Source organism: Sciurus carolinensis, chromosome 10 (genome assembly GCF_902686445.1).
Source record: "Sciurus carolinensis chromosome 10, mSciCar1.2, whole genome shotgun sequence".
NCBI lineage: Eukaryota > Metazoa > Chordata > Mammalia > Rodentia > Sciuridae > Sciurus > Sciurus carolinensis.
Window position 1 is genome coordinate 71,560,179 of NC_062222.1, and position 13,001 is coordinate 71,573,179.

At 34.7% G+C, this 13,001-nt stretch overlaps 1 protein-coding gene across 1 annotated transcript in view; it reads right to left on the minus strand.

Annotated features, from left to right (window-relative positions):
- Cds1 (CDP-diacylglycerol synthase 1) overlaps positions 1-13,001 on the minus strand; it is a 70,627-nt gene that overhangs the window by 3,216 nt on the left and 54,410 nt on the right. The window contains exons 8-12 of the mRNA XM_047566719.1: positions 12,096-12,183; positions 9,684-9,752; positions 7,400-7,552; positions 5,788-5,907; positions 4,167-4,270 (exon numbers count right to left, since the gene is read on the minus strand). Of these exons, the coding sequence (XP_047422675.1) occupies positions 4,167-4,270; positions 5,788-5,907; positions 7,400-7,552; positions 9,684-9,752; positions 12,096-12,183 (534 nt within the window). The remainder of the gene's footprint in view (positions 1-4,166; positions 4,271-5,787; positions 5,908-7,399; positions 7,553-9,683; positions 9,753-12,095; positions 12,184-13,001) is intronic.

Sequence of the window (13,001 nt, forward strand, 5' to 3'; positions counted from 1 at the left end):
TGGGGATAGATAACAAATCCTAACACTAAATAAGACACAAAAACAATTTTGTAAGGAGGAACCTGGTAGACCAAGGGTAAACCAAAAAGAGGGCATAAAGATGTAATTTAAATTTTTAGCTTCAAAGAACTTCCAGATAGTAAAAGCTACTTTGATGAAGAAATATCCCCGGGGAACTACGGATATTCAAGAGACAGAACCCAAATGTCCTGTGCACAGCACCGAAGTCCTTACCTGGAGCCTTAGTTCAAAGAAAGGCTGAGGCAAAGTCCAATGTGACAAGCAAAATTAAAGTGTTATCTGATCTACGGGAAAGGAGGATGGGAAGGAGAAGAGCCCCGCCCTGCTCACCCACCACCCACCACAGTCCCCGTGGGTTGGAAAGGAGCCAAGGAACTGCCGGGGGAATGTCACCACACAGAGCCCTGCTCTGCAACATATACACACAGCCAATGCAGCACTCCCTGTCCAAGGGGCTCCCTTCTGGGTGAACTCCTCTGAGCTCCTGGCCCCAGCCCTCTGCTAGCCTCTTCTGTGGTGCACTTGGGGTGAGATGATTCAGGACAGAACTCTGAACTTGTGCCTTTCTGGGACACTACTGTGGTCACGGGATTGAGATCTGCCACTGCCTGGACTTTAGAATTCAATTCATTTATAAACTAGACATCACCTATGTTCTAAAACACTAGTCAGTCAGGAATGAATCTAATTCAAATTTTAATATGTTGCTTTTTGTTTGTTTGTTTTTTGGTGCCTTTCACTGTCCACTTGAAGAGGAAATGGAGAATATAGTTTACTTTTTCTGGAGAGTTCTAAGGAAAATCAAATTAGAAAAAGCAAGACCAAGTAATAGATGGGGGATGGGACCAAATTCTGAGACATTTACGTGGGTAAATAAATTTGTACTTTATAATAAGAACTGTTTAAATAGAGTTTAAGGAAGTAGAAATCCCAGCAATAAAGAAATATCTGCTATACAGTACTATTGCTAGGAGGATGAGTAGAGGAAATCTTAGTCTGGCAATCTTTGATATAAAAAAGTGCACAACAGCCCAGATCGGCCATCCCATGGGTCACCTTCTTGCACGTGGCTCAGCTCATCTGCCAAAGCTCTGTGGCCAAATGCCTCTCAAAGCCAGGTGGTTCAAGTCAAGACATACCTTGGCTTATTATATTTCTTCAAAAGATTTAGTAGCTGCATAGCACACACCCAGAGTAGGGCCCACAGAGAAAAGGAAGTCTATTTTATTTCAGTGAGTTCAGCTAAATGCTAACCCCTGCCTGCAGGTGCTCCAGCCAGTTGCATCCTGGCACCATTGCTGCATCTCTAATTGTCTAAATATTTACTTTCAGATGGTGGACAACGTGGTTCAGTGTGACTTCTCTCTACTGAAAGAAGAGCACATTTTTCTTAAAGAGTATGAGTTAATGCCCTATAAAGCTGCAACTTTCTGAAAATAAGGAAGCCTAAGAATTTTACCACTAATGCCTAATATTCAAATATATTAGCAAAAAGATATCATGCAAATAGGTTAAATACTCCAATTAAAAAGACAAAGATTGTCAACTTGATTACAAAAAGAAATAAATTAAAAAAAAAACTTAAAACTGACCCAAACAAAAAAATTCAGCCAAAAATTAGAAAAAAAGAGAAACAAACCACTAAAAATAAGGATAAAAGGGTGCTAAAAATAAAAGGATAGACAAAGAAATACCATGCGAACCCAAAAAATACGCAACCCAAGAGCTGCTGTGGTTATTCTAATATTTAACAAATAGGCATTAAGGCAAGTAGTGAAGATGGGCATTATATAATGACAGAGGATCAATTCAATCCTAAATATGACAATCCTAAATTTCTAAATATACAATACAAGCTCAAAATACATAATGCAAAAATTGACAGAATTAGAAAGAGGCATAGATAAACTTGTAATCCCAGCATATTTTAACAAAGCTCTGTTAGTAACTGATAGAATAAGCTGCCCCCAAAATAAGAGAGTAAAATATTCATACAGATTTAATTAAACTTCACCTAACCTATGCAAAATTACATTCGGAACCTGCAAAACTTACATGTTCATGTATGAATAGAACAAACTAGAGTAGATGAAATGCTATATGGTCATAAAGCAAGTTTCAAAAAATAAACACTGAAATCATCGAGAATGTTTTCTGAACACGGTGGAATTAAGGTAAACATCAATAAAGGAAGAAAAATGAGAAAATGTTCATTTGTTTGGAAACCAATCAATACACTTCTAAATAACCATGTATCAAAGAAAATATTAATACTGGAAAACAGAAAATATTCATAACTGAATTTTTTTAAATGGACGCAATGCCTTTATTTTATTTATTTATTTATTTTTATGTGGTGCTGAGGCTCAAACTCAGTGCCTCACACATGTTAGTTAGGCACTCTGCCACTGAGCTACAGCCCCAGCCCCTCATAACTGAATTTTGAAAATACAAATGTCATAACTTATAGAAGGGAGAGAAAGAAAAGGCAGCTTACAGTCTTAAATGGCTATATTAGACCAGAAGCCTAAAAAAATTGAAAAGTAAGGCTTTATCTTAAGGAGCTAAAAAAGAACAGCAATGAACCTTAAAAAAAAAAGGAATGAAAATCAAAGTGTAAATCCATGAAGTACAAAACAAATAAATTATGAAAAAAATTAACAAAGCCAGAAGTTGATTCTTTGAAAAGAGTAATGAAATTGCTAAAATCCCAGTTAGGCTTATTTTACTTAGCATGATATTCTCCAGCTCTATCCATTTACCAGCAAATGCCATAATCTCATTCTTCTTTAAGACTGAGTAATATTCTATTTTGTATATATACCAGATTTTCTTTATCCACTCATCTGTTGAAGGGCACCTGGCCAATTCCAAAGAATCAAAGGCCAAATTTTTTCTCTGATATGTGGATACTAATTCACAAGTGGGGGTGTTGGGAAGAACAGAGGTACTTTGGATTAGACAGAGGCAAGTGAAGGGAAGGAGGGGTGTGGGAGTAGGAATAAGAATAGAATGAATTGGACATTATGACCCTATGTGCACATAATGATTACATGACCAGTGTAATCCTACATCTTGTAGAACCAGAAGAATGAGAAGTTATATCCATTTATGTATGATGTGTCAAAATGCATTCTATTGTCATGTATAACTAATTAGAACAAATTTTTTTAAATGCTAAAAAAAAATCCTAGTAAGGCTGCAACATTCCCCATTCACCTAAACCCCCGCCCCCCGTAAAAAAGAAAGTTAATACAAAAGTTCTTACAGTAGGTAAGAAATATATCTTTGTATATATTTGAAAAATGTACTCAGGGATCTCTATGAGATTTCCTCTGAACAATTTTGTAAGGGACACCCATGTTATCTGTGACTCAGATAACATTAGTTAAGTGTTACCCAGCAAAGACCACAAAAAATAAAGTTAACATGTGGTGGATGTAGTTAGCCTTCACACCCCAAACTGACACTTTAGGGCAAATTCAAACATTAAGGTTTAATAACAAGAATAAATTGCACTATATAAAACAGCAACATCCATCCACCAACCCGTGGAACAGCCGTTCTGGTTTTTTTCCATGGCACTTACAACATCTAACAAGCTGTATTTACTTATTGTCCACCTCTGACCCTACTCTCTCCAAACTCCCAACAGAAGCTCTGAGAACAACCACTGGGTTTGGATTTTGCCTCTGCTACATCCATGTCTAGAATATTCTACAACACATAACAGACACTCAAGTAATAATCAGTGACCTGAATGAATTATGTTCTCCTCCTTTTTAACTCTTGGTATTCATAACCATCGCAAAGACCACAGTTAAGAAATTAAATCTCTCGATGTTCCAAATTCAATACCAACCACATTAACCAGATCTTTACATTATTTCCGCAATCCCACAGTGCTGGGGACTCAAACCTGGGTGGATCTTTGCATTATTTTTTTGTTTTAGCTTGCTCAAATATATGTAAAACATGACAATTTAAGCATACTCCTCAGAGCTACTGCTCTAGAGGCCACCATTCACTTTGATATGACAGACTATCAATGACAGAAAAAGTTAACTCATTCAAACTAATGTAATGTTCATGAAAATGAAAACTCAAAAGAATCAAGTAATGGAAAGTTTAAAATGTAAAAGTACCTTATAAAACTCGTGATGTACACATGCACAAAAGTGGCCATCAAATACTGACAATCAAATCTGTCCATTATCCCACCATGTCCAGGAATGGTATTTGCAAAATCCTTTAGAAACAAACAAATACATTAACAAATTTGGGGAAAAAAGTATAAAATTCTTATCTGTAAATGTATTTATGGCATCATAGTCTATAAAGAAAACACTATTAAATTTTCTCACTAATTACAAATTTATTTTGCTACTTCCAACAGATTAAAACTGTACCTTTCAAATATGTGCTCATTTTAGAATAATTACTGAATTGACCCAAAACCTTGAAATAACACTAATTAATCATTAATTAAATCTAGCACTAACTTTTTTTCATTGATGAAACTTTTTCTAAATAAAAATTTTATCAGCTATTACTAATCTAATTTCCTTCTGTTTAACCAGAAGCAATTTGGGAAATATTTTAATGTGGTTGACAGAGGAACAACTGGTTCTAACTCATATTTATTCTAATAGTTCTTATTCTGGAAATAAACATTTTACTCCTATGATAAATATTTCTTCTTCTTCTTTTTAATGTTGGGGTAAAAAGAAAATTGAAGCAGCTGGCTTGTTTGGGACACGTTAGTCCATTAAATGGCCAAATTGAGTGGATGTGTAGTAAGCCTTTGCAAAGTGACTTGTTTGAGCACCCAGGAAATGGAAATAACTAACTGTTGTTCTAGCTCACTCTAGCAACCTAAAAACATACAAATGCCAACCACAATAATACCTTCATTTCAGACATGCAAAAAGAATCTCACCCTTCGACAAGACCCTTGGACTGGAGAAGATTAAAACAAATACCATTTTAAATATAACATTTACCTGTTTAAAACAATTGTTGAAGAACTCTTCGGTTAATTTTTGCCAACTTCCTTCCTTCCTTCTCTTCCCTACCCAGTGAAGCATAAGAGAGGCACAGCAACCCAACCCTACTCTGTGGATGGTCAGCAGCCTTTGCAAGATACTCATCCTGTGTGGCTGCCTTAGATTTCTCTGCAGGATTTATTGTCCTCCTCTACTCAGATTCATCCCACTTTCAACACCTACTCACTAACCTCTAATGGCACACATTCCACCTTGACTTAGTGACGCCACATGAAGGAGACCACAACAGCGTCACTTACTGATGATCTATCTTAATCAAACACGGGTGATTTTAAGTATCTGGAGCAGGGTGAGCAAACTAGGTCCCACAGAACAAATTCATGATAGTTACATATCCAACAGCTCTTCTGCATATTCATTCAAAAGTGAGGCTGACAAAACACTAAACTTCAGGCAACTGATGGCTAGATTTTTGGATGAACACTTGGAAGAATGAGATTCTGTGTTTATACCAACATTAAAGGAACATGCTATTTTTGTAAGAGGCTGACATGATACTTAAAAATATACTAACAAGGCATGGCCAAAACCTAACAAAAAGAACACACTCAGACCAGTCAGGCAGCATTTTTGTGAAGTTAAAACAAATTAGAGGTATGAATTTTTGCCTAAGGGCTTAATGTAGACCTATAGGAGACCAAATTCTAACCAAGATACAGTCACTAATTATGTTCGCTAATAACAGAATCTAAACACATACCTTGATTTTGAAAGCTCTTTTGAATCCACTGGCAAAAAAGCCTCCAAATGGGCCAATTAAAGATGCAAATGTTGAAAGAGCAATGCTGTGTATCTGGAAAGGATATAAGCTCACTGTTTCCTAAAGAGGAAAAAGAAGGGGAGGACGGGGATATTGGGAATAAATGCATTCAAACTGTATTTGAGCATGCCACCTAATCTAGGAACCATGACATAAACACTAACTCAAAGCATATGCCACATCTTTGATAATTTTAAAATCTTCACAGATCTTGGGAAAAAAACATTGTAAGCTCTCTGTCCTGTCATCTGCTGAGTCAGCACCTCTATTTTCTCAGCAAGCACACTGCCAGGCACCTGCACACCAAATCTTGCAACTGGTGCAAAACCTTCTGTTTCATCCAAGAACTTTGGCAACAGTTAGGTTGCAGGGTATACAGCTTCAATTATGTCTATATTTGTTTTGCTTTGTCACCAATAATACTTTATTTTTGTTATTATAAATTTTATTTTAATTTTTTACTTTATTTTGCTTAAACTTCATATGATGAAATAAGGGGAAAATTGGCTCTTTCTCTTAAAACTAAGTATGCTGCTAAGAAAACACACAAAAATAAGTTACTTAAAGAACTGCCAAAATGAGCTTCAACAAGACAGTTACAATTACAAAAGATTTAGGAAGATGATCATAAAACCAGAATCCTGCAGTCAAATTATTTTCTAAACTCACAGCTTTTGCCTCCATAAAGGGAACTACAAATTGTAGAAAAAATAATAAAGGGCATAGTATGAGAAAGATGTCTGATAACATGAAGTTTTGGTCCTGTTCTCAAAGCAATGATCTTGCATGGAACCAAAGACTGATAGCATTAAATGTTTTTACAGCAGGTAACAGAAGGCTTGGACATTGAAAAACTTCTTGGGATTCATGTGTTGAGCACTTGAAATATCTGTTGGTTAATCTACTACTAAAAAATTATGAATCTTAGTTAAAAACAAAATAATCCAGACACACACATGCACATGTGCACACACACCATCATTTGAGCCCCCATTTTAGCTGATGACACATGAATCCTGAGGAGAGACAAGGTGGGCTCTCCTGGAGAGCATGTCAACATCCTTCCATGTGACACTTCAAAGATGCTTTAAATAGCAGCAATGTGCTTTTGGAAGGAAAACTAATTTTTAGGAGAAGCTTTCTATACTACTAAATGTCCTCTAAAAATCCAGGGCTCTTTTGACTGAGAATTTTAATTGAGTTTTAAATTGAGTTAATTCATACTATTAACATGTAAAACTCATTCTAATTCATTTGATTTGTAAAAATCTATCAAATATTTTAAAATATTTTTAAAACACAAATGAATTACCATGAGTAATTAAATCATAAAGTAAATAACTTCCTAGTACTCAATTTTCATTAACTCATTTTGTTTATAAAAATCATGAGAATATATTGATTTTAATCAGACATGAAAAGCATTTCTACATCACAAACTTAATTATGCATAAAATTGGTTCCTATAAAAATCTGAATCTCACTTTTAGAGGAAGCTTACTTTTTGAAAGACAGGACCCCCAACCATGTGATGTTGAACCTTTACTTTTACCTGTCTCAATACTGCCCGTAAGAAGGGAGGAAGTGAGTAACTCTGAAGCTGGAAAAGTTCTGTGGGCTCACATTCTGTGACGAAGGAGTTGACATCGCTTCGGTATTCCACTGGGCACACAAAGTACTGGTATTTGGACAATACATAGGCAGCCTGAATAACAAAGAATTCATGAAACACTGCCTAGGTAGAGATATATAGATAGATATAGATACACACACACAATGCCAGAATTTCTCTGTATTAACTCTCTGCTATGTTTTGTTGTTGTTGTTGTTTTGCAGTGCTAGAGATCAAACTCAGGACATGGCAGGTGCTAGGCAAATGTTCTACCATTGAGCTATATACCTAACCCCTCTGCTATGTATTTTTAAAGTCTGAAGGTCATAATTTCCCAGCAAAAATTTTGGAAGACCTTTATAAAACAAAATAGTTTCTCAAAGCATTTAGATCTCTATATGATCACACAAAGGGTGGGGGTGTGATGGGAAAGGATAAGGTGGGGTAGTGAAGAAGAGAAAGAAAAGCTGATTTGAACACTTAGGAAAGCATTATAGCAAAATCTTACTTTTTAAAAAAGTACTTATATTTAATCTTAGAAGAAAGAAGATATAAAAGACTGACTTCAGTATATAAGAAGAGTAAAGGACTGATGTTTGTTGTACACAGTTTATATGAATTTTATCAATTAATACTCAACTAGTAATTCAAAATTACTAAGAAAACTTTACTGAATAATATAGTGAAAAGTCTCACTATTCTTCACCAACCCAGAAAACTTTAACTTAATTGTTCTTTCCCTGGCCACAACACTGTGATTTTTAAAATCAGTTGTCCTTAGCCATGGAAGTGGAAGATACATAAAATAAAATATCCTATTATAAATTTTAATTGCTAGATAACGGTTTATTCTCTTTTTCATTTCTCTTACAGCCACTTGCCCCATTATATTACTTAAGAATAGTATATCAGAAATTCAAGTTTGATACTAGGAACAGATTAAATTGATTTTGCTTCCAGTTTCCTCAAAACCATTTGGGTAAAACATATATATAATTTCCAATTATTATTTTGTCATATGTTACATTCTTGTGGAGCATCTTTATTTTCTTCCAATGATATGAGGTATTCCTATTGTGTAATTTTAATAATACCAACACTTATAGTTACCTAAGTTTTGATTATTCTTGCTTTTTGACAGATAAACACTAGATGGGATTGGATCCTTTTTCTTTATTACATTTATCAGTTATTACCTCATCAATATAATATATAAAAACTTTAGAATAGTTTTATCAAGTCCTGTTGGCATTTTTTAAAGATTTGAGTCAGGCTCTCACTAACTTGCTGAGGCCAGCCTTGAAATTGCAATGTTCCTGCCTCAGCCTTCCAAGCAATTACAACATCCAGATTCTATGAGAATTTTCAGTGAGAATGAACTAAACTTATAAATTAAACAGAATTATGGTGGTTTTCCCATCCAGAATAATGGCACATTTCCATTTATTTGTATATTTACTCTCTCTTGAAGTTTCATGTTGTTACTAGTTACTCCATATTTGGATCGCTAATATTTTATATTAATGACAACTATCAGAGACTAGACTCTTAAAAATTTAAACTTCCTAATAATAACTTTTTGTATGTTTATTTTATATCTAACCATTTTATTGCATCCTTATTAATTCTCACTAGTCACCTTTAAATAAAAACCTAAATTCATAATTATAAATTAATTTTTAAACATGAAAAATACCCATTATCCATGGCTAAAAGTTAACATTAATTATTCATAAAGTACTTTTTCTGTAACTTAGGCTTACAGCAGGAACCACCCACTGAGCCAACTGACCAGCATGTATTAACAAGACAGAGCTCTCCAATATCATTTGCATTCAATGTCGTTACTCAAAAATTACCACATATCCCAGCACCTTCGTCCCCTCATCAAGCAGAACAGCCATTAGAGAATACCAAAACACATCAGCACAAATGTGCATGTTATATTTGGTTAAACACAGAACCACCTTGTGGAAGTTAATCATTCTGGGATAAGTCTGGAACATAAATTTTGTTTGGGACACAGATTTTGTTTAAGGTCTCGAGGGATCCTGATATGCAGCCAGGATGACAGATACTGGGGTACAGTATTGGTTCTGTTTAGGTTTCAATAAGTATATTATTAACATTTAGTGGTTTAATTTTTTAGGTTTAAAATGGACTAATAAACTCAGCACAGTTTTTCACAAAATATAAGTAAAATAAAAATCCTAGTAAAACTCACAATGAATCCAAACACGACTGTAGAAAAGAAACCGCCAATGAATCCTTCCCAAGTCTTTTTAGGAGACAACTAAAAAAGGCCAAATAAAATTTAAAAGTTACTGCATCACAAAACACAATGGACACACAAACTCTATTCAAGGCATTCCCTCAATATCTGCACATCTATATTTCCTTTATTCTTAATGGAATGGTTTTAAACTCTTTTTCCTTCATTCTACAATCCTGACTTACTTGTGTAAATGTTTTGATTAGCACTTAACACATAGTAGGCCCTCAAAGGTGTAACACACCACAAATATCTGTTTCTGTTAAATAGCCTCAAGTTATTTGCTTTTTCCCCTTCTCAAAGAGCTATAAACTCCATATTGAAATAACTGTCCTATGACTTTCACGTTTCTCTTGGAATAAGAATGACACATAATCATTCTAAGTACACACTCAGTCAGACCTGTTGACCTGCTACTGGCCAAAACAGAATGAGTACAATGAAACAAGGACACTGCAGCACACCAGATTTTCATATATTTCTAAAATGCAATACACACAACATACTTCTTTCTGAGATAGTAAAATAATCCATGGCCCAAAATACTGCATTTGTTCCCCAAAGTATGTGCATATCCTCCTCCCTTTTTTCACAATCTCTATCTCCAGAAAGAAAGGAATATGTTATGCTTCTAAGAATAGACACTGCTTGTTCCAGAGCTGGGCTACTGTGTTCCTAGTCAATGGGGCATTCAGAGAGAGAAATCCAGAGGAAAGTCTGGAATTTGGTGATGCAGAGGCAGGAGAAACACACTGAGGAGTGGATGGCGCATTATATTGCCCAAAGGTATCATATAAGATAAGGGCTACACGGTGCCGGGATTTTATTATCAAAAGATCACTGATAGTCTTTGTGATGATAATTTCTTTAGAACAACAGGAACAGAAGCCAAATATCAGAGGGAAATTAATGAGGTTAGAAACAAGTTACAGGTTAAAAATACCCAAGGTCTTTACAGACCTCTTGTCTTGTTGTTTATAAAGGCCAAAATGAAAATGGGTGGCAGAAATGGTTTTATGACAAATCTGGTAAAAATTCTGCCTTAGAAAAGGGGTAGATAGAGCTTCTTAGATTCAGTGCCTGTGTTACTGCTGTGAAGTAGGAATGATCTCAAATTCAGAAGTATATAATTAGTTTAAAGATAACTTACCAAATCAAGTTGACTCATTATCATGTCAATTTAAAGGTCAATTGCTCAATCACCTGGGTATATTATACTGCTAATCCATTCTGATAAAATATGTTTCAAATTGGTCATTGAGATTCTTCTACAGCTCTGATAGTGTTTCAGAAGGCTTACTAATCCAAAAATAGCCTATATGGACATCTTGAATATTTATATTCCTGTTCTTGTGCTGCAGCAGCTTTAAGGACATTTTAAAGATGCCTATTTTACCTGGCTGTGTCCCTACGGCTCAGCCTGATCTCTGACTGCACTCCTATAGTGGGAAGAGTCTATGCGAGTTTTCTGATGGGTATTCCTCCAGGAACACTATGGCTACCCTGACCTCACTCTGAATAAATATAAGGTTTTATACCTGAACAACAGTTTCATTCACTCCAAAACTGACCTTTAATAATAATATCAAAGTAGTTAATTAATATATTTGTGGGAATATCATTGAACACTTTGCCTAATTTGTCAACTGAGTGAATTCTATCTGAAGCCCTGACATGAAAAGTTCCTTTTCTAAATAAAGAAATCAGTTCTAGAAAATGGTTTCATTTGCCTGAAAAATTGGTTTGTTTCTTTCTTCCCCAAAATGAGAACTAGAGAACTTAATTAATTTCTTTCTTTGCCTCCATTGCCCATGAACAGATCCAAATCTAAGACAAAACAACACGACTGTTCCTGTGTATTTTTCTTTCTCTTGCCTTAACCTTTTATAATTACTTGTATCAATTTTTTTAAGTAGAGCCCCAAATCCTTTTGTGAAATGCATTGGATGTAAAAATCTTACGAATGGGTAAGAACATAGGAAGATGATGAAATTTTCTGTTTCAGGAAGTTTGATAAAGGAGACAACATTGGGAGATAACCTGGGGGAAGTCTATGGGCTGCTGGGGAGTAGGCTACAGAACTGCACCAACGACTGCGGGAAAGAAACCAGCAGAAAGATGGGATGACAGAGAATACCTGATAGGGTCTAGCCCTTACTGAGGTTTTAAAAGGGTAGCTGGTGAAGAACCCAGATGGAATTAGTGGGAAATTTAGCTAAAGGTCCCTTCACTGCAGCTGCTAGTTGCAGCTAAGGAAAATCAGGGTACTGCAGAAATCAAAACTTGTACAATAGCAGCATCATTTTGGAAATGGTTCCCAGTGGCTAATATAAAAATGGCTTGCTTGTAATGTTTTTCTATTACCTTAATTAAAGGAGTTCTTCCAAAAAAAAATCCAAAAAGGTAAGCAGTAATGTCATTGCAGATAACACTTGATATTGGAACAAGGAACCTTTAAAGAAAAAAGTCAGCAGAAAAAAGTCCTTATGATTAAACAGCAAATACTCATATAAGTTATGACTCATAATGAACCAATGTAATAACTCTTTGGATTACACAGTGGCCTAGTTCAGAATATAACACTTGACAAAAACATTAGTACAAGCAATAAATATCAACCAAATTTGCCCATTTAGCAATTAAGCAGAGCATAATCTATAAATAAACTAACATAGTAAGAGAATCTTACTAAGAAAAATATTAAGTAATCAATTTCTATAGATAGGGACACAAATTCTACTTTTATAAGAAACAAGTTACAAACAATAAAATTTAATTTAAGAAAAGCAGTCTTTAAAAATGGAAATGAGTCACTTGTTTAGGCAGAGTACAATCTGCTTAATCTATATCAAGCCCTTAATGCAAATTCTCTTTCAGGAACAATTATTAATTTTAATTCTTTTTATCTTAGCCTACAATTGAATTAAACCCTACTAAATGGACAGAACTGTAACTGTTCCCCCCAGTAAAAGTTTTTATATGACAATTTTAAAATAAATGATTTCAAGGGTTTATAACACACATGCACATATACACATCTTAGTAAAAAACATGAAGCTTTCAAGGGAGTAAAATTTATCTTGGAAAAAACCAACAACTGTAAAAGATTTTAATTAATTTGTTTAAAACAAATCAGTATTAGACAAAAGTCTTGGAGAAATAGACTTTTTTGAATAGTCTTAAGCTTTTTCTCCATTCCAATTAATTTTTAGTTAATAAAATACTTTCTAAATCAGCAAGTACTGCTACAGAGCTAGCAATTTCATTCAT